Source organism: Tigriopus californicus, chromosome 12 (assembly GCF_007210705.1).
Source record: "Tigriopus californicus strain San Diego chromosome 12, Tcal_SD_v2.1, whole genome shotgun sequence".
Lineage (NCBI taxonomy): Eukaryota > Metazoa > Arthropoda > Copepoda > Harpacticoida > Harpacticidae > Tigriopus > Tigriopus californicus.
The window spans coordinates 11,401,910-11,421,957 of NC_081451.1; the positions used below are offsets into that span (position 1 = coordinate 11,401,910).

Consider the following 20,048-nt stretch of genomic DNA (forward strand, 5'->3'; position numbering starts at 1 on the left):
AGATTGCCTTAAATCGAGTCATGCGTTTTAGGTTGGGATGTCGAATAGCGGACCGTATATCCCTTGAAACATTAACAAGTCAGAGTGGCTTGCCCACTGTTAACCAAATAGCAGCGAGATCCCGTTTATCAAGGAAAGACTTCGTCTTGCACCAAGAGCGAACTTAAACCTTAGATCCTCTGAACAAAGAAATGTATCAAGACCCCCACCCATGAACCAAACGAGAACTAGTTTCATAACACAAGCGCCCTTGTTATGGAACAAAGCCCCAAAAGAAGTGAAACAAGAACAATGGAAGTCATCTTTAAAAAAAAAACAAATAAGAATATTTTTTGAAAACCTAAATGAGGTTGGTCCTTCCACCTTTGACTTTAACTTGGCCAACATTTGTACTTCAGTGAACCCCGCTCGTACCATTAAAAGAGCAGTTTGTTCCCATGCATCGATCCAATTCTTGAACTATAAGACATCCGACCCATCGAGGCACGGGACGTCTTTGGCAAAGTCAGATGCGAGTCCGAAGACTCCAGCAGAGTTTTTGTGAGATCTCCGATGTGGCTTATAGCACCTTCAGAAGAGACCTCGTCTTGGAGCTGAGGTCGGACACGTAACTGATCCATCCTTTGTTCGATCAAATCCTTAACTTGCTCAACCATCTCTTCCAAGTCCTTCATAAAGTACAGCCACGCGGGCGAATTCCAAGTGAGAAACGATGGAACCCAATCTCATTTGAAGAGCGTTAATGGAAAAATGTCTCAGCCCTCGTTAGTTAACCTTGTAAGGTCGCCACCCGAGACTTCCCCTCAACGTATTCTGCACTGGCATGGGATGGTCTTTGAAAATTCGGGCATTTTCATAGCAATTCATAATCTTGACAGAAGAAACTGTCGGCAAATTTGTTGGTTGAAAGTGATTTGGGGGGACTGTATTTCTATTTCTTTTTTTCAATCGGTCTTTGTCCAGCGTGGAATCTTCCTGCCGGGGAAGTGTAACCGAAAAGTCTAAACACCGAAGTGTTCCCCGGTATTCTCCGGTATTCCAAACAGTGATCGTATGATGATACCCCTCTTGATCACATTCAAATTGGATTATTCCAAGGCCACTTGTTTTACACCTAGGAGTGGAACACTTCAACCATAGGTACTGTTTCTTTTGTAATTTAATCGTAAAAGGACCATAATTTCTGAGAGCGACTTTTCTTCTTCAATGGCGTCTTCTTACTCGAACTCGTTTTTTTCTGTCGGAAAACATAACAATAAAAACTAGCAACCTTTCATATAAATAATAGAAAACATCTGGTTCGCAGAACAAGCGTGTGTTTATATTTGATTTTCTAAATGTTTATTTGCGAGAATACATCTCAAAGGACATTTCATGACTGTTAATCGATAATTGATAATAAAATTGCTTAAGATCTTGGTTCCAACGGTAGGCCACCATTCGAGGCGTCAATGTCCGCTAAAAATATAGGTTAGGCGAGACCTGGGATCGAACCCATGAAACCGAGCATGGCTAACTCGGGTGCGACGCGTTTGATTTTCGCTTAGTATTATTATCTACAGTTTGGATTTGTTAGATTGAGCTCTGACATAGTTAAAAGAGGTACATTGATCTATATTATCCAACGATGAGCCAATCTCGAACGTGGGCATTCCAGAACTGATCGTGATAAGTGTTCGTCAGTATTCCATTGGTGATGATGGTCAGTGGAGGTGCAGTAAACTCCAAGAGTAAGGCCATACAGATTGAGGTGTCCGGTGTTGGTTCTTCCCTGATTGCGGATCGGATTTTATACTCCGGTAGGTGCGGTCCATTGAGGATGTTGTTGAAGATGAGGTCTTCCATCTCGGTGTGAGTAGGAGGAGTCGGAGCTTCGTCTTCGGAGGGTGGTACTTCTTGTGGCCCTTCAGATTCTGAAGGTAGCGCGTCTCGTTGACTGGCTTTGCACGACCTGTTGAGCTCTTGCCTTTGCTGATGGTAGCTTGAGTCTCTGGGTTTGGGCTCCAGACAGGGATGAGAAATTATTAAAAGCCATTTTCTACCACCTGGCAGAAAATGGTGGCAGAAAATAGCAGACATTGCTCCAAAATCAATGGCAGAAAATGGCAAAACATAGAAATCGTTATATTATTCTAAATCATCTTTTTCTGGTAGTCCTTTACGACAGGGATGGAGTGCGGGATGGGTATTTTGCATCGAATGTAAGGTACAACCACTAAACTTCACTGGAGTGTGGTCGAGTTTGAATTTTGCCACCGCAATCGATCTGAGTCAGGGTTGCCATTGAACTAAATTTTTCTAAGTCAAAATGACGACAATTGCATTTAATAAAGTTATAACGTATTCATTAGCCATTTTTATGACGATGAAAGGAACTGTAATTGTTATGGCTTGGCCTTGGATAGTGCAAGTGGTCGTTGGATACTGTTATAAATTCAATCAACTATCAAACAGTATGAATAGAAATATTTTGGGAACATTTTGCATTTCAGCCAATGCTATATCAATATGCTTTGCAGCAAAGGACACTTCAAAAATTTATCCAACTCATATGATCCTTCTTGTCTTTGACATCTTTTAGAATCAAGATCGGCCATGCTAAACACCGGCGGCCATTTTTTACCATCATCAAACAATTTCTGCCATTTTTTGCCACTTTCCGCCATTTTCCGCCATTTCTGCAACTTGTGGCAGAAATACGATTAATCTCGATTTTTCACATCGCTGGCTCCAGATCGGGTGGTACATTGTTTAGTACTCTGAGTTGTTGTGAAGCGTTTCTTCGTGGCGGGCGGATCCAAAGATACATGAATTTGTGCTTCACCACCCTGGTCAGTTGGGTGAATGTCGATAACATGCATATCATCATTGGCAGCGGCCATGCGATACTCTGTCTCGCACTTGTGATTGAGGCGTAATTCTATCTTGGAACAACCGGTGTTGCTGGTAGTCACATCGTCGAGTGTGCATAAACTGTTCAAATAAGAGCAGCGCTCACTCATGTGCTTAATAAGTTCCGAGAAGAAGTGTTGTCGTCCGTGTGTTGTGCATTCAAAGAAGTCCAATCAGTCACGGTCGGGTTAGTTTGCATTTTCGGGTTTGGGCCATTTGTATCGGTCTGTCTGTGAAAAGTCTTGTGGCCGATGAATCGGCGGGGCTGTTGAATTGAGTCCTGGCATCAATCGCATATAAGGAGTGACGCGGTTGCCTGTGCATATCCTTACTTCGGGGAGAGGATCTTGTTGCAATGGGCCGATTCCAATAGCTTCGGTTGTATTATTCCAAAATGGATCTTCGAAGCGGCGGGCGCGATTTTGATCAATGATGCGGCCGTTCAGTTGTCGCCGAATTATCCTGTGTAGAAGAGGAATATTCAGAAGTAGATCCAGGTGGTTTGTAAAAAGAACACAAATTTTCCCAATCACATTGACGATATATACGAGAAATACACTTGCTGATACTTCTTGAACAATGTCTTGCTGGTTGCAAGAGCCAGAATTAAGGGTGCAATAACACCGTCAATTGGCAGATTCTTCGGGTTTTGGGCGAATTTGTCTTCGAATATCCGTACAAAATACATGGTTACAGTGCCATAATAGACTTGGACAATTTCGAGACATAGGAAATTTCCCATCGTGTTTGGATACGGCGCAATGTTGTTTAGCGCATATTCAGACAATGCAATAAAGAGTGTCAGATTTCCAAAGTTCACTTCTACGTTTGATGGCGTATGGCGGAAGGCCGGAAGAATCACAAATGGAAACGGATTACATCCGTAAAGCAGTCTGTTAGGTCCTGGATCGTGCAGTCCGATGGGCGTGGTGCCTTCACTGGCTCGACAGGGACCGCGATGACAGATTGTGGTTTCACTGTATATCCCAAGCCGTCGGTGGTACGGTCAGGTGGATCATGATGAGAAGTTGACAATACGTTAGGGATAATATTCATTGTGAACAGTGATAAAGAAATCTGTAATAAAGAGAGAGATATCCTTCTAATTATCGTTGATCATATAACTTCAGTCAGTTGGGCCGCAAAGAGCAATGATGTCAAATAATTCCATCATGGGAATAAAGATACGTATACTTACAATTTCATAGAAAAACTAACGTAATGTTTTCCTGATGGGTGTTCCAACTAAGGGGAATTCCCGCTCCGTTGTCACAGCCAAACGTGCAATATTAATTATTAACTCACCCTCGGGAATGATCACAGATTTGCCCATTTAAGCTGATAGGGCAGCAACTTATGGTGTAATTTAAATACCGCAAAGAAGCTTGGACTAGGCTAACCTGGCTTCGAACCAGGAGTGGCAAATTGGAAAGCAGATGCCCTACCAATACGATACCACGAAAAACCAGGTCCAAATTAATTGTTCTGCCACATCTTGAATTTGATTCACCCATTTCCCAGCTCGAATGAGTTCAGCAGGTTTGCAAAAGGCCGAACAAGTTCAAAGGCGTTTCACTAGGAAAACGGAAGGATTAAGAGAGCGCTGGGGAGTGATAAAAGAAGTTGGGACTGTACAGTGTTCAGAGAAAGTACGAAATGTATTTGATACTGTACGTCTCCAAAAGCACACATAAGCTTTGTCCCAGCCGAGGTTTAGTGACCGTAGAGGCTTAATGTGCGTTTTGAGAGCACCTCCAGTTCTTCTGGTATCCAGGCTAGTCAGAATACTGAAGTCCACTTATCTTCTTTCTCTGGCTCCTTCTTTGTTCAATTTGCTGCCCTCAAATATTCCAAGGAAATATGCTGGTGTTGATCCAGTAGCATTCTTTATATCAGACCTCTAATGCATCGAAGTCCCTCAAAAAAGGCCTAGATTCTAGGTCAGGAGTGCCATTGGAAAAGGCTGAGTAACATTAAAGTTTGATAATTGAATTCTTGTCACATCGCTAAAAGCACCAGTGTTGTGCAGTTTAAAATGAGAAAAATCGAGAATGGATTGATGGACATTGATACTTCCACTACTTCTAATGATAATATTGTTTACACGTTGGGCCTTGACAAATCAGTATGTCACATTTTTACGTAAACGTCACATGATCTTTGATGAAACATTGCTCATCAATTATGCACACATTCGTCTGTAGGGGAAATAAACTAAAATAATGAAGTTGCATAAACACCGCACATTCTCTATGCTTCTTGGTAAAGTGCTATTTGCAGCATCTCCATCGGTTTATTAGTACATCCATGTACCCATTACCTGCCGAACTACTGTTTCTTCGATCGGTAAAGGAATGTTCCGAGTGCGCCGGAAACCGCTTCCCAGAACCTTATTCATTTTTTACTTTAGCTTAAGTAGGAAAAAAGCAATTTTAAAGATAAACGTACGAAATCGAAATGTAATTGGTCCAGGAATGATTAGGCCATTCATTTTTCAAAACTGCCGCCTTGAACTCTAACGCAAGCCTCCAGACGAATCCTAAATCCATAACACGTACTCCTTGTCCAAGTTGATCCATGCCTTAGACGCTTCTGTCTTTAGAGCACTATCAGAAGCATGATGCTTAGGTTAGGCCTTGGTCTCAATTTGTACCCAGATACTACAGTCTTGGAAGGCTTTCTCTTCAGAGTAAAGGTAAGGGTTTTGCTTTTTTTAAAGCCTTTTTGCACTGTGACGGAATGCTAAAATCTGAACGTTTGTCACAGCTCTACATCAAAGTCCTAAGTTTTGAACAACAAATTTCCTTATCGTCGACACCCCCATGTCAAATGCCATTTTCCTGATTAAACACTTGGGATTCCAAATGACATTCATCCAATCATGACAATCATCCTTGAAATCCGAACTGAAGCCAATCTCCCGCAATTTTCCTGTTTTTTAAGGTGTTCAATCTCCTCAAAAAGTGTTGTTAGACCAATGCACAAACTTGGTATTAACATCAGAGGTTTTGTCAATGTCCACGACCTTGTAACCCTCTTGGAATACAACCTTCTTGACGTCGCTCTTTTATTTCTGAATTAATAAGTGGTGTATCAACAAATCTAAAAGCAATTGAGCGCATGTGAAAGCTAAGACATTAGAGAACCTCTCAATTAAAAATATTTTGAAAATCCTATCGAATTCAGCACCAAAATATCAAATTGAAAAACTGGGACGCTGTTTCCGGCGCACCTAGTGTAGTCCCAGAATTGGGCTCGATACGAAATCCTTCACCAAGTAATATCTGCCCAAATCACATCAATCCGGCCTTCCTTTGTAACCAATCTCGTTTCAAAAAGATCAACCACGAGGCGAAAAATATGTAGGAGATAAACCACTATATTCCATTCATGGGCGCCTAGAATCTGGACGGGAAAGGTTGAGATTTGACAAGTACCATTTGAGTCATTTTCATCTTTATCAACGAATGGGTCATGAGTCATGCCCGCTTAAAGTGAAGAGTATTACAGTTCATAGTTTTAACGAACTAACCCCTTTCTAGTAACTCATTACTTCAAGACGGCTTGCTCATTCGTTATGTGCAGAGTTTCATAATGAGTAGACTTCGAAAAGTATGGTTAAAATCTGGAAAAAGAGCTGTTTTTTAGATCAAATGTCCAATTGCCTTGAAGACTATTTAGCCGTTTGATCTATTTGGGTCCTTAATTGTTTCCTTCTTAACTTATTTTTCCTTTTTGAGGTCTTTTTTTATATGCATGCCTGCAGCATGATCAAATGAATAATTAAACCCTCATCAAAAAGATTTTTGTAATCAAATTCAACTCTTTTTTTCTGTTTGGAAAAGTCAGCAAAACTGGGAATTGCAACTGATTTAGCCGCACCTGCCATAATGGGTTTGAAAAAACAAAATCATTCTTTGAAGAGCCCAAAACAAGAGATCTTTGCTCCAAAGGGCAATAAATTGCAAAAAGTTGTTGCAACCGCAAAAAAAGTTTAATTTTTGCAACTTGTTGGGGGATTTTCACATCATTTTTAGTATTGTCATAACTTTTGTTTGATATTTTCACAAGTTTTTTATTTGAAGGAATGAACATTTCTCCGTTAAATATTTACTCTTTTGCTTGGACTAATGAGGTTAAAGATCTGATAGCTTTTGATCAAGTCACTTGATAGAGTTGAATATTGAGATCCGCAATCTTAGAGCCTTATCTAAATAAGAATAGAATGCCCTGGATGAGAATGTTTGAGTATTGCTCAATCGTCCATATTCCAGGAGTTCATCTTTGAGTCAATATTCGTCTGAAGTCCTCTGAGACGCACTTTCGTTGTGCTTATGTGTTCCCACGGTTCAAAGTGAATGTCCAGAATCCTCAAGCAAAACCAAAAGAAAAACAGAACAGGAGGGGGAAATACTTCCTTCAGAGTCCTTTTGATCGACACAAACAGATTCATGCACCATTCACATGAGGTACATTTTGTGATTGAAGCTTGCTCACTTGATTAATTGCAGTACAAACAGACTGAAGAAGGATGATATCTGTTTACAAACATTAGAAACTTGGAGCAAAATAATGTATTAATAATCAAATCCAATGTCAATATGGGTACATGAATCCGAAAACTCAACTTACGTTAAATAGTCAAATTTTCATTTTACCAAAAACTCGATCTTCGAGGGCGAATTAAACGTACTGCTGTCATAAGTGGAATGTTAACCAAGATAGTATTGTAATGAAAAATTAAGCCAAGCAATCTGTCTAACGTTAGACTGGGAAGAATGTACTGGGTGTACTAAGACTGTTTTGGTCATGTTTAGTGGAAGATATACTATATGCTACGACAGTTTAGGACCAGTTTCCTTTGTTGTAAGTCTCATATTGTAAGACACTCTTTGGTACCCTGAAGTGGTAATCTTGGATCCGTTTAATAAAGGGTTTGTGAACATATTCAACATATTTGTATCTAGTTTTTTCAATGCTATCAACCTTTGGATTTGGATAATGATTTTGCCAAAAATGGACCCATGTAGGCTAAAACTTGATTTTGTCTCAGTAAATGAAGTCTCTTCCCGACCACCACATAAACCCACAACATTTTTCCTTAAAATAATTTACTTAACCTGGCAAATGTGACTGTAATTTATTTTGCTATATTTCCCTTTGGAAACACCGTGAACAGACATCAGCAGATCACAATTCGATTGCTTAAAACCAAGGTTTCACATGGCGCTAGTTAAGATTTTACATTAGACTAAAGGAAGAAAAAGTTAATTGATATTCGTTCCCTCAGGCAATTAATGGAGCAATCGAGCATGGTTTTGGCCAACCTACGGCACGGACATCGAAAAATATGGACTGTGATCGGTCGCCTTTCGGATAAGGATAAGGATTCACAAAATAAGACTCTAAGATAATTGCATATGGAGAAAAGCAGTATTCATAAAATTCAATTGCAAGGTGGGTTATTTCAAAATCGAATTTTTAAAAGCTGTTGTATTTTGACTTGACTACCTCCCCAGATTTCCCTAAGACAAATTTTGAACCCATATTTGGTCAAGTTCCTTCTTTTTTGGCCAAATCTTTTCTTCACATTAAGTGCTAATTTTGAACAAAGAGACAGGTTCAGGCGACACGAAAAATTCCGTTACATGTCCATATCTTTAGAGTTCCGTGGCTAAACTTACGTTGTCAATTTTCCCGACGTCAGGGGCGTTTTGGTACCCGTCACATTGGTCCGTCAATATTTCAAGGTGACTTGAAGCGAGGGGCTCTATTTTTTGGAATAAATGACTGAGTTTTTCCGGGATCTCTTTCATGGTCGGTAGTTCAATTGCGATCGTTTTCACTAAGTACACACCAATTACGATTTAATAACGCAAATCTCTTGAATCCCTCGGACGAGTAAAGTTGGACACGTTGGAATTTGAAAATCAGAATTGAACAAAATGAAATAAGAGACATTACCGGGGCAAGTTGGAACTCCAGAAGATATATCTAAATTGCAAGGTCGATGCTGTTGCGCAAAAATGTTATTCTGAATATTTCAAAACTCTTCAAAACGAAACCCCTGTCAGAGCTGCACTACTTCCACAATATCCAGGCAGCATTCCAGTCTTTTTGAGTGCCTGACATGTTGAAGAAATATTGAATGTTTCGTACAGGTTATAAACGATAAGCAAGTGTATTGTTATAAAAAAAACCTAAGGCGAGTATATTTTCTAGAGATATTTGCATGTTTCTAAAACACGAGGCCATTCAAAAACAAAAACATATCATAGATGACAACAATCTTGACTTGGATCAAAACGATTACGATTTTCTTCCGAACTTTGCAAAGCTCAGAAAAAGTATCCCGAACGATATATGCTTCGTACATACAGTTTATGAATCAGTGATCAGAGTTCAAAGTACAAAATGAGACTCTTGGCCCCCTTCTCTGAATGATCTTGGAAAAGGGCGAAGAGGCTCATAATAATTTTCAGTGAGGCTTTTGATTGTAGTAACATTTTGAATAAAAAGTGAAATGAATAAAGACATAATGAGTCCGTCTTCGAAGGTTATGAGAAGATAACCAGTTTTTGTTCGAAAGGCCATTCTTTGATTTTCCTTGGGCTTTGGTATAGAGCTTTACAAAGATGCATAGGAAATGAGGAATGCCACACGTAGCACGCAACTCTATGAGAGTATCTAACAACTGATTGTGGGGATTGACGAGATGATAGATTCCATCGAACTTTCTAATTGCGGTGCCAGTGCTGCAAAGGGGGGGTCTTGGGCTTGCAAGACAGGAACAAACATAAGTATTTGTCTGGCCAGAGTAGTCAATTGACCGGCGGTAGCCTTGCCGTCGGAGCAAATCTGAGCTTGTCGTTGGGATAATCGTTCATTGGTTTCTCTGGCATCGGCCAAACTCAAGGCGGTCGCACCCAATGCCACGGCTCCCACCACAGCCACGGCCACAATGCCCACGGCCTGGAATATATCACAGGTCATTTATTCATTCAATTTGTGAGGGAAAGGTCATTTCATTGCCAAATTAAATCGTTACACTTAGATTGTTCACCAACTAACTCTTTTCACCCTTGTTTCAGCATTCTTATTTTTATCTTTCAATTTTTATGGAAAACGTTCAGGTTTAGTTTTGAAATTAATGATATTCCTTTTTTTAAGAAAGGTGTTCAGGCTTGCCATCATTTTAGCATATTGTGCCAGATTGTTGAATCAAGTAACTGATCCGTGGTTGTTATCCATTAACTTCTGTTCCAATTGGTCAAAGTTAACGTATTTATGGTTTTCGAAATAGACTAGATTGGTTCAATTCCAAGGAATAGCTTACCTCCGGATTATTCAAGATGTCTTGACGGTTCACATTAGAGAAGGAAGAGTACAAGGGTTGTTGTTGAGCTTGTTGCTGGTAATTTGCCCATGGGTTATTGGGGTCGTTGGCTGGAGTGATTTCATTGTACGAATAAGGGCTTTCTGTAAGGCAACAAATCGGGTATAATTGCACTGTATGTTACTACATAAATCATCGGACTTTACCTTCCGGTTGGTATTCACTCAATTGAGCTACCACTACAGTGATGGCTCCGAGTAGCAAAAAATAAGTATTCGGGATCATGACTACCTTCTTTCAGCTCTAAAAAGCTCGGTTCTCTGAATACAAATGAGACTCAGAAGTTTGCCAGGATCAAGGAAATGAACTTCAAAATGAAGCCAGTTTCTCGTGATTAGGGTCGCGGGGTGAGAAACGCATTGCTGTTAGAGTGGCTAGTCTATCCTTGTTGGAGCTTGCTGTACGTAAACGGTGGTACTCACGACACGTGAATTGAAAGTTTGCTTAAATCAGAAGATTTCTAGTTGTGTTTTTCTTTCTTCAGGCAACAAAATGACTAAAATTTATAAGAATGAATCTTTAAATATAGCTCCACTTAAATCCAGTAGGAAGGTAATTTTTTTTCAAAATAATAGAGTTACAAAAAAAACGAAATTACAATGCGCACTCTTAGGTTTCAAAAAGTCTTTTGTAAAAAGGCCAAAAATCATTTTTTAAGCATGTTAATGAGTAAAACTGACACATTGTTAAATTACAATGCTACATGAACTACTCATTTAATGAATAAATGAATTGGAACTCTAATTCAATCCCTTAACAAAGAACTATGAAGCCTCAAAAGTATGAGTGACTTCTCAAAATTTGATAATGACGTCATCTTCCTTTCCTTCAATGTCCTAATAACTTATTTTACATTAATTTATTTGGATCGTCTGACGTTGCAAGTAAGAGCCCTCATAGACGTTGTGAGTATTTTCAGTTATGTCATCAAAATTCAGTGAACAGGCGCTGAGATGTTATGCCCAAAACAGAAGTGGCATTTGGCGTTAAACGTGACCTCAAAATGCTCCGTTTATCTTTTAAAGCAAGTGCTTTCAAATCCCCAAAAACATAATGCAAAGTTTTACTTTTCTGAAGCATGCAAAAAGAGCTGAAGTTTATTATAGCATTCAAAACTTTATCCGACCCCTTCGCAAGTATTGAACAACCTACCTAATCTTGACAATTGCTCTTTTTGTTTTGTTTGCTGAGCATAGGAAAAGTCTTGGCATTTGAGCAAACCGTAAGTACAAATCAAAACCACCGTGATGTAATTATGCTTAATCTCTCCTTGCTTGATAACCATTTGTGGTTTTAGAGACCAAAAGTTAGAGATGATCGTTCCAGAGTTTTGGAAGGTTCATTTCATTATATTATCCTGAGCCTAAATGAACAAAACAATTGATCTTTAGTCTAAAATCGTTAAACAACTTAATCACAGAAAATCAAATTTGTTTATTCATATTTTTGCAGGAAATTGTCAGACAAATTCAAGGTATATTTTGAACTCTTTTATGATTAAATTTTGGATGATTAGATGCCTCAACCCTCCTAATAATTTGCTTCGATATATTTGTTTTCGGCTTAAGTCTACAATTATTGTCATATTTTTTTTTTTCGTTTTCAATCTCAAAACTCGCCTGTTTCCAAGTTTGCAACCAAAATTCAAGATAATGGTTTGGGTGGTTCCAGACAGCAAGCTGCCTAATCCTGACAATTCAGGGTTGCTCATCTGATCAAAGCTATTTCCCGGGAGTGAATTCCGGGTCTAGAGACCGTCATAAATATCCGGAATCCTGATAATGCCTACTTATTGCAGGACGTTCGTCAAAGTCAAGAAACCTTGCGTGTCTGATTTCTGTCTTACCAAAGCCCAGTCACAAAGCCAAAGTATGAGAAGCTACCCTCAGGCTATTTTGCTTGTACTTCAAGAAAACGTAAAAAAATGTGTACCTGTCATATTAAAGGGGACTTAATCCATGTCAATACTAAGAATTGTAACGATTTTCTGAAGCAATTTTGTAGATGGATGTTTCAAAATCCTCGCCCAAACAATATTGCGAAAGTGACTTATCAGTGTTAAGAATATTTTTCATCATTATTAACTTATCGACTTAGTATTTTAATTACGTAGAAACTGATGCGTGCTATTGGTAAGGAGTAACTTTGCAATTTTATTCTTGATCGTGGAATAGCATTTGTTAAATTGAGGTATAGATCTTAGCGTTTCAGTGTTTTTCTACGTTAGCCTTGGTTTTGCATTTATTTGGCTACTGTACATCCTTATAATGCAAAACTCAATTATTCCCGCGGACTAAATGATTTTTTTCCTTTATACCTTATTTATAACTGTATAAGGCCACGTTAAATGGGTTTTTATCGTGATTTTGTCGATAGACTTTGTTCTCAAATAAAGAAGAGGAACGTTCCCAAATTTCTATTTTGAGCAGTCAGTGCCGCTCCAAATCTTTTAACGTGTAACTCGAAAACTCTTAACACATCGGATGATAAGGTTCAAACAAAATCTTTTCATTTGTTAGTCTCGAAATCGTTTTGTTCCAATGGTTTATTTGTTTGTTTGTTATGGAGTCAGATGACAGCACTTTCTCTTTGACCGTCATCTGATGATGAGTGGCTCAATGAAGAGATATTTCGCGCTCCCTCGTTCCAACCAGCACTATTTCCTGCCTCATTTCAAGGAAGTCTGCCATGAAATATAATGTTGATCGTTCTTTTCGCCCTAAAATCAAAATGCTCCTCAAGGCCACCTTGGCCACCACTGGGGCTAATTTGCTACGGTCCTTGGCCCAGGCAGCAGGCTGATTTTTTTTGCAGCAGTATTTCCAATTTCATGGTTGAATGATTTAAAACACCAAGTTTTCTTAATTCGTCTTAACGTTTGTTAAAAACCATCTGGCCGTTGGAGGTCAAGGTGACGGGAGGAGATTTTTCAATAGTCCTTTCAAATGTTAGCTAAGAGGTTTCACTTTTCATATACGCTAAAAAAACTTTGCAACATAACAAAGTCATAAATACGCATTTTCAATACGATCAGCCAACATTTTTCAATAGGATTAGCCATTGAACTTTAGAAAACTCAGGATCTCAAAAACATAGGGCTGAACCTAAATTATGTCACGGACTCCTAGAGATGTCGATTGCGAACAGAAACAAAACTTTCTTTTCTCCTAAGCAGTTCACTTTATTCCAAATGAGCAATTGATGCGACTACAAGTTGTTATATACAAAATTCGAATTTTTGGCCTGCTCTTGGTCAGCTACGTAAGCTATTGATAACATAACTTTGAAACGAACCACTTTACAAGTAAATGATATAACCTACCTTGAATTGAAAAGATCTACGTTTCTAATTCAACTGCTTTAATTCGAGAAGTGCCTCAGAGTTGCTATGAACAAGAGCAGGTTGATTTGGTGAGAGGTTAGTTCACAGTCCATATTTCTAGAAGTCCGTGATTATGGTTATGGCATCGATTTGGTGGTAAAGGTATGAAAAACAATAAATGAAAACATACTGATAGATAATTAAGGTGTTCGCAATTAAAATAAATGCTATAGAAAATGGGTTCTTTATTCTCGTGACGAATGACGATTTGACTATTTTTCTGATTTCTTCAGCACCGAATGAAAGAGGAAGAGGAAACGAGAAAACGTGTTTTAGCCAGACACAAGATTCGACATGAAGAGTACAGTTAAACATAATGTCCCCAATTCAACCGCAAATGCCTAAACTCCGTGCTTTCTTGTTACCTTGACAGGGTGTAAAGAAATTAAGGGCCGCTTCTTTGTGGCTTCTGAAAATCCTCCCTCCTCGCTCAATGAATGATTTGATTGTAGCGACTGGCTTATTCGAATTTCCCGCGTGTCCTAGGAGGAAGTGGGTGAAAGACGAGAGGGATCAGCTGTGTGTTTTGGTTGGTGGTATGTTTTTTCCGCCACGTTAAGTGAAAATGCCCACTATTTTTTGGTATATTCTTGCATCCCTAGTTACTTACTTCCCCCTGGGAGAATGCTGAGCAAGTGAAAAAGGTATTAGGGGTAAGATGAAGGAATTAGGCGACCAATTGTCCTTTTGCTGGCAGCGACAAGCATTACGGGGCATTTGTGGGAAATGGGGTTTTTGGGAGGGTATATATTCTAAACATTGTTAAATATTAAGTTGGAAGAATAGGTGGGTGTTTTTTTAAAATGGAGCAGGGGAGAGTAAGTGAGTAGAGAAGTGGTTTTTTAAAATGGAGCAGGGGAGAGTAAATGCTGGAAGAAAAGCTGGGAGAGTAAATGGCAAGAGAAGCAACAATATATACTCAATGTGCAATGAGAGACTGTACATAGAAAACAAACCGGTTTGAAGAGTCAAGGAATTTGAGGTGGAGATTTTTGACCCATAGCTAATTGACGCTAATTGGAAGCAAGCTATATTACGTTCAACCCCAGCACATTTCCTCATGAGTAGAGATCGGATTTGAAAGTGATTTGTACGTTGAGCAGCAATCAAAGAGGGTTACAATGCATAATAGGTTTACTTCAGTGTGGATGGTCTAAACTATCCAAAGAAGAAAACCAGTTACGAAAAACCCTTTGAATTGCTGCTCTGCTCGTAAGTGCAAATCAATTTCAAGTCCAATCTCTACTCATGAGCTATGTTTGGCGTTTGGCGTTGTCTCAATCCTCCCATAGAATTACCCATGAAACTGGGACGAAAAATCAATGAACATTTGCAGTTCTTTAGGGGTTTCAATTGATTTACAAGCTATCTTACAAGTTTAAAAAAATGTACCAATTGTTACAAAGCTCGGTTTTGATAGTTTAGTTAATGCCACCAGCCTTGTGTTTTGGATACCAACTGTTGTAAAACGTCATCATTATGTCAAAAAATGGTTTTTTCGTTTACATTACATATTTGATGTTTTCAAGCATAAAGTGCTTAGTTTGGGTTTAAAAGCATATTTTGGTTAAATAGCATATTTCAGTACATATTTTGATGAGATTTTATGCAAATTCAGTGGCATAAAACAGATTTTTAATGCTTATCTTGTTGCCTCAGCTATCATAATATAACCTTGACGCAACTTCCCTGGTATTCATTGCCTCTTTCAAATAAAAAAGATTCATGCTAGACAACAATGCTCTATGCTGGGTCAAAAAATATTTACGCCTTGCAATGGTGTGTAATGCCATGTTGTTTTGAGTATTATAATTTAATGAGTTTAATAATTACATATTTTTCCGCTCAAAAAGCATTTGATCACTTTTAAAAAGACTGTTCACATTCTTCCACTTGAAGTTGATGTTGGGAATAATGAGGATGGGATGGATAAAATTAGAAGATGCTTTTGAAAATATAAAGAAATACCTTATGAAAGCATGTTGTTTGAATTCACGACAAAATCCCTCTGAAAGGTAATATATTTGCAATGGATGTCACGTTACCTTCCCAAGGCTTCTTCAGCACTGTTCTCCATGGTGATGGTATCAACTATCCTCTGTCATAAGAGAACACCATAGATGTTTTGAATATCGGCAAATCATATACGGGGTTTGTATGTAGCAAAATAGTCATTCACGTTCACTGACACTCGTAAGTGGTGTGGCCGAATTGATTTCATTAACGGCTGTTATCAAGGGCGTGGTTTTGGCCGCGGAGGAAAGGAATTTGGCTCAAGTAGTCCGTTGGTTAGGAAAAGTTGTTTTGCCGCACTTATGGAGGTCCACAATAATAGATACTAAATACTAAAGCTTTAGTATCTTCACAAAACAAGGCCAAGAGGACGCACCATTCAACTGAATTCAGATCATCAGCCATGACTCGTGATGTTTCGGAATATTTTTGTTGGGTTTTCTCTCGGAAAATTTGTCTGATATATTCGCCGAACCTCTCAATTTACTCAGGAAGTGCATTTTTTATTTGATTTCATACAATGTATCTCAATAATACGGAGCATGGAAGTGTTTCATTTGAGTACTAGGGTTCCTTAAGAACGGCCCAATTCTGCTCAAAGATGCCTTTATCCAAGATAGGGATTGAAGTTTGAATGTGCCAAGTTGACATGCTCTTTAACACGCTTGCTACTTTTAGTTTTGGTTGATGGACTAGATATTGGTTTAATTTAGCTACATATTTTGGTTCCCTATATATGTTCATCCTTTTGATATACTGGTACATAAATAAAACCACGAGCGGAAGTTATTGTACTCAGATTTGTCGTTAAATAATGCAATCAATTATTTAGGTAAATCTTTTGATTTTTTTCAGAAAATCTATGACGCAAACAATAATGCTTTGCATACACAAATGTTCTTCAAATTCAACAGATTTATAAATAAGCAAGCCAAGTTTAGATCAAGTTGCAGCAGGTCTTTGAATTGAAGATATTAACGTTTTATCGAGGTCCAACACACTGCTCACTTCAAGAAACAATTGTTACAACCTGAATGATGTTGAATTTACTAATTTCCCCAGTGTAACTTTTTAACCTGTTTGGGGAGTTTTGATTAGAATACTTTACTTGACAAAGATATTTCTTTTCTGTCTTGAAATGTAGTCAATATGCTTTCTCATACTTTTTTCTCTAAACTCTAGGCTTTGCAATTTTCAACCAATAGTGATGTGACAAGTTTTTTTTGCTTGTTTGGGGCCAAAAAATAACCGGACATTTTCATCTTACATGACGGAAAATTGCGTCTTTCACTCGTGTTGCTACTCCCTGGGTCTGAAAACTGTCGAATCGGAGAGCAACGTGGTACCTCGGGCCACCCCGAACCATGCAGTCAACCAGATTCATGGCCTCGTGCGTGCTCTACGTCGACCTAGGGAGGCAAGAGTAAGTAGAGCCAGTGCCGTCGGAGGAGCCAAGGACGGAAGGAGCGCGCGGCTCCTACTCCTCACCTCTAGCACTTCTTACTCTTGCCTCCCAAGTCGACACAATGCACTCGGACATGAAACTGGTCGATTGCATGGTTCAGATTTGGCCCTCAATCCACTTACTCTCCTCTTCTCAAGTTTTCCACTCCCAGGGAGTAGGAAACCCTCGTAAAAGAAATAGTTATTTAGTGATGGGATCAAATCAAATTTCAAATTCAAGGTTGCCAGAAAACATGGAAAGTGAAAGCACTCGTCTAGTCCATTGCAACGCAAAAACTTAGCTTTGAGCAAAAAGGCAACCCTGGTTTGACTGAAGACAAATCAGGGTCACTTTTTGAGGCTGACTAACGGGTTACGGAGACTCCACCGATTCCGCTAGTTATACCACAGGCCATTGAAAATGTAAATTGGTAGCCCTGGTCGCAACCTGCCGTGATTATTAATTTGATCCCCATCAGTAGTTTTTTTTCGGAGAATAAAGCTCGGTCAATTTCCCCAGTTACGGCCTTCATTTCTACGACGCCACATAATCATATTTAGATTCCGGTGTTCATTGAAAAGGAATATTGAAAATCCTAGCACAAAGCCATAAATGATCCGATTTTAATCCAAAGGTGGCTGGTAACAATGTTTTGTTTGGCCCCATAAAGATTGACTCTTGAAATTCCACATTTCGGCCCTCGTGTCGGTCAGTTCTAAAAGGACTTTTCTCATTTGCATGAGGTTCTCCACACTTTCCAATGGTTTGTTTAAGGATGAATACTAAAAGGCTCACCAACGTCCCTTGGTGTTTGCCGGACTTCAGGATTCCCCTAGCTTTGGTTCTGACCTTAAGACTGCGCTCACTTGCATTTTCAGACATTGCTTTGACGGCAATCTATCAGAAGGTTGGTTTTCCATTGCCTCTAAGATATCGTCAGACCATTTGCAACATGCCACTATATACCCAACAGTTCCTCTTAAGCTTGTGGTTTAATGTCAAGAAAAGCTTTTAGCAAGGAGAAATATTGCAGGCAGCAGCCATGGAGCACCTTAACTTCTTTACACCCTGTAGGCGGAGACTTCTTTGTATTGAGAGTACTTTCGAATGCTCTTCACTTGGATCGTGGATTGGACAATTGTATGCAAAGAGCAACGATTTCTTACCTGAGTTCGTCCTCCGAGAAAGTGAATGATACAGGAACGATTGGTACTTCGAATTCCTTAGATCGCACCCATTTTGTCCCCCCAAATCGTCGGTACTGTCGATCTTGAATTCAAAGAGACGAATCAATATTGATATGTGAAGAGATGGTAATGAAAGTGAGGATTTTTCGTAAGTTGCTCTCTAAATTCCAAAAGATTATAGGGATGTGCAAAATATGCATATAGATGCATATAGACTTATACAAATGAAAGTGCGTAAAAATTACCAATAATGCAAAAACCATGTAAACACACTCCTCTTTTTGTTCGCACTTGTGGAGCCTGACAGGCCTCCAATCATTAAAACCGAGCATCTTTTAAAACCTAGGAAAACCCCTGAAGTGAATTTTTCTCTGTCAGGGACAGCATAACAATTTATTTTCAATATAAACTCACAATGTAGACTCTCTCATTTGACGTGATTGATGAACTTATTCGCATTCAGTTAATCAACCTTTTGGAAGCAATGTGTAACTTTTCTCTAGTGTCAGAACAAGTTTCAAAAGCATTTTGCAATTTCTTTCCTGATTTCAAATGCACCATATCAAATCAACTGATCCAAGAATGGAATATCCAGTGAAATTTCGTCATCGGTTATAAAAGCAATCTTGATATAGGGGCCATTTTTATTGGAGCTTTTTTCTGCTTTATAATCACTTCGAGTATGACAACCAATTGAAGATGCAGAATTTGGATATACCAATAAAGATTTCCGGCAAAAGCATTGGAATTTTTTTTTACAAATCGATGCTCTCTTCCTTCAGACGATGAATTTCGACTGGAGGTTTAATTGATAAAACAACATGAATAATGAGAAATTTCATGAAATTGAAAAGACAATGGGTTTTTTTCAAGCCAATTGGGCTAAACAAAAAAATACGTATTTCTTCAGGCAATAATAATGTACAGTGTGATAGAGGATTGAAAGTGTTTATTGCACTCATAACAGTCATCAATCAGACATTACTGCTTTATCATAATTCAGCAGAAAGCATAGCTCAGGGACATGACCAATCCTGATGTAAAAATATTTTTATTGATTTTCTTTCAGTTCCTATATTCCAATTTCATTGTACAATATGAATAACCGCAATGGCATTAAAAACATTCCAATTTTGAGCAAAAAAGCTCAGATCAATCTACATAAGTCAGTGCAAGCTTTGTTGACATGAACAAATACCTTAAGATTTAAGAGTATCCCGGAATGGACGAACATGGGAAAAAAAGATTTAATGACATTATTTTCCACTTTATTTTGCACGTTGTCAATAACTCTTCCTCTAAAATAGCTAAGCCAATAAAAATAACATAAATAGTTGACATACTAAAAAATCTCATTTTTTGCTTGAGTAGTGGGAAGAATGGGTTACGTTTTTTTACGGCAAGAGTGCATCATCCAGCTTGTGATGTTGAATTGTGGGCATGGATTGGAACCCTTCCTTTGTTGGTTAATATGGGATTTTGTTGAGTAATCTTTCACCTGTCGACCAATACAACACCTAAAAGCGCAACATAAAAAACCGTTCCCGTAAATGCGAGTACTAAGAACCACCAGTTCCAGTTTTAGGCAACAATGAAGAGCTAGATCCAACGGTTCCCAGTTACTTTGCTTTTGAAGGTGAGGGAAACCAAAGGGCCTTTCCTTGATGAGATGTGTTGAAAAGCAAGGTATACAGAGAAACAGGTTGAAAAGTAATAAACAAAGCTTATTCATCT

The 20,048-nt window shown here is 38.7% G+C and overlaps 1 protein-coding gene across 1 annotated transcript; it reads right to left on the bottom strand.

Moving 5' to 3' along the window:
- Nucleotides 1-9,042: 9,042 nt before the first annotated feature.
- LOC131891848 (uncharacterized) lies at nt 9,043-10,754 on the bottom strand. The gene is made up of 3 exons (XM_059241522.1): nt 10,435-10,754; nt 10,229-10,371; nt 9,043-9,864 (listed from the first exon to the last, which is right to left on the bottom strand). Exons 1-3 carry the CDS (start codon nt 10,511-10,513, stop codon nt 9,580-9,582), a joined length of 507 nt encoding a protein of 168 aa, XP_059097505.1. The 5' UTR covers nt 10,514-10,754; the 3' UTR covers nt 9,043-9,579.
- Nucleotides 10,755-20,048: the final 9,294 nt, after the last annotated feature.

Coding starts and splice junctions, on each gene's coding strand:
- LOC131891848 (XM_059241522.1), bottom strand. CDS start 10,513: ATGATCCCGAATACTTATTTTTTGCTACTCGGAGCCATCACTGTAGTG. Junction 10,372..10,434: donor GAGTGAATACCAACCGGAAG/GTAAAGTCCGAT, acceptor GTTGCCTTACAG/AAAGCCCTTATTCGTACAAT. Junction 9,865..10,228: donor ACATCTTGAATAATCCGGAG/GTAAGCTATTCC, acceptor GATATATTCCAG/GCCGTGGGCATTGTGGCCGT.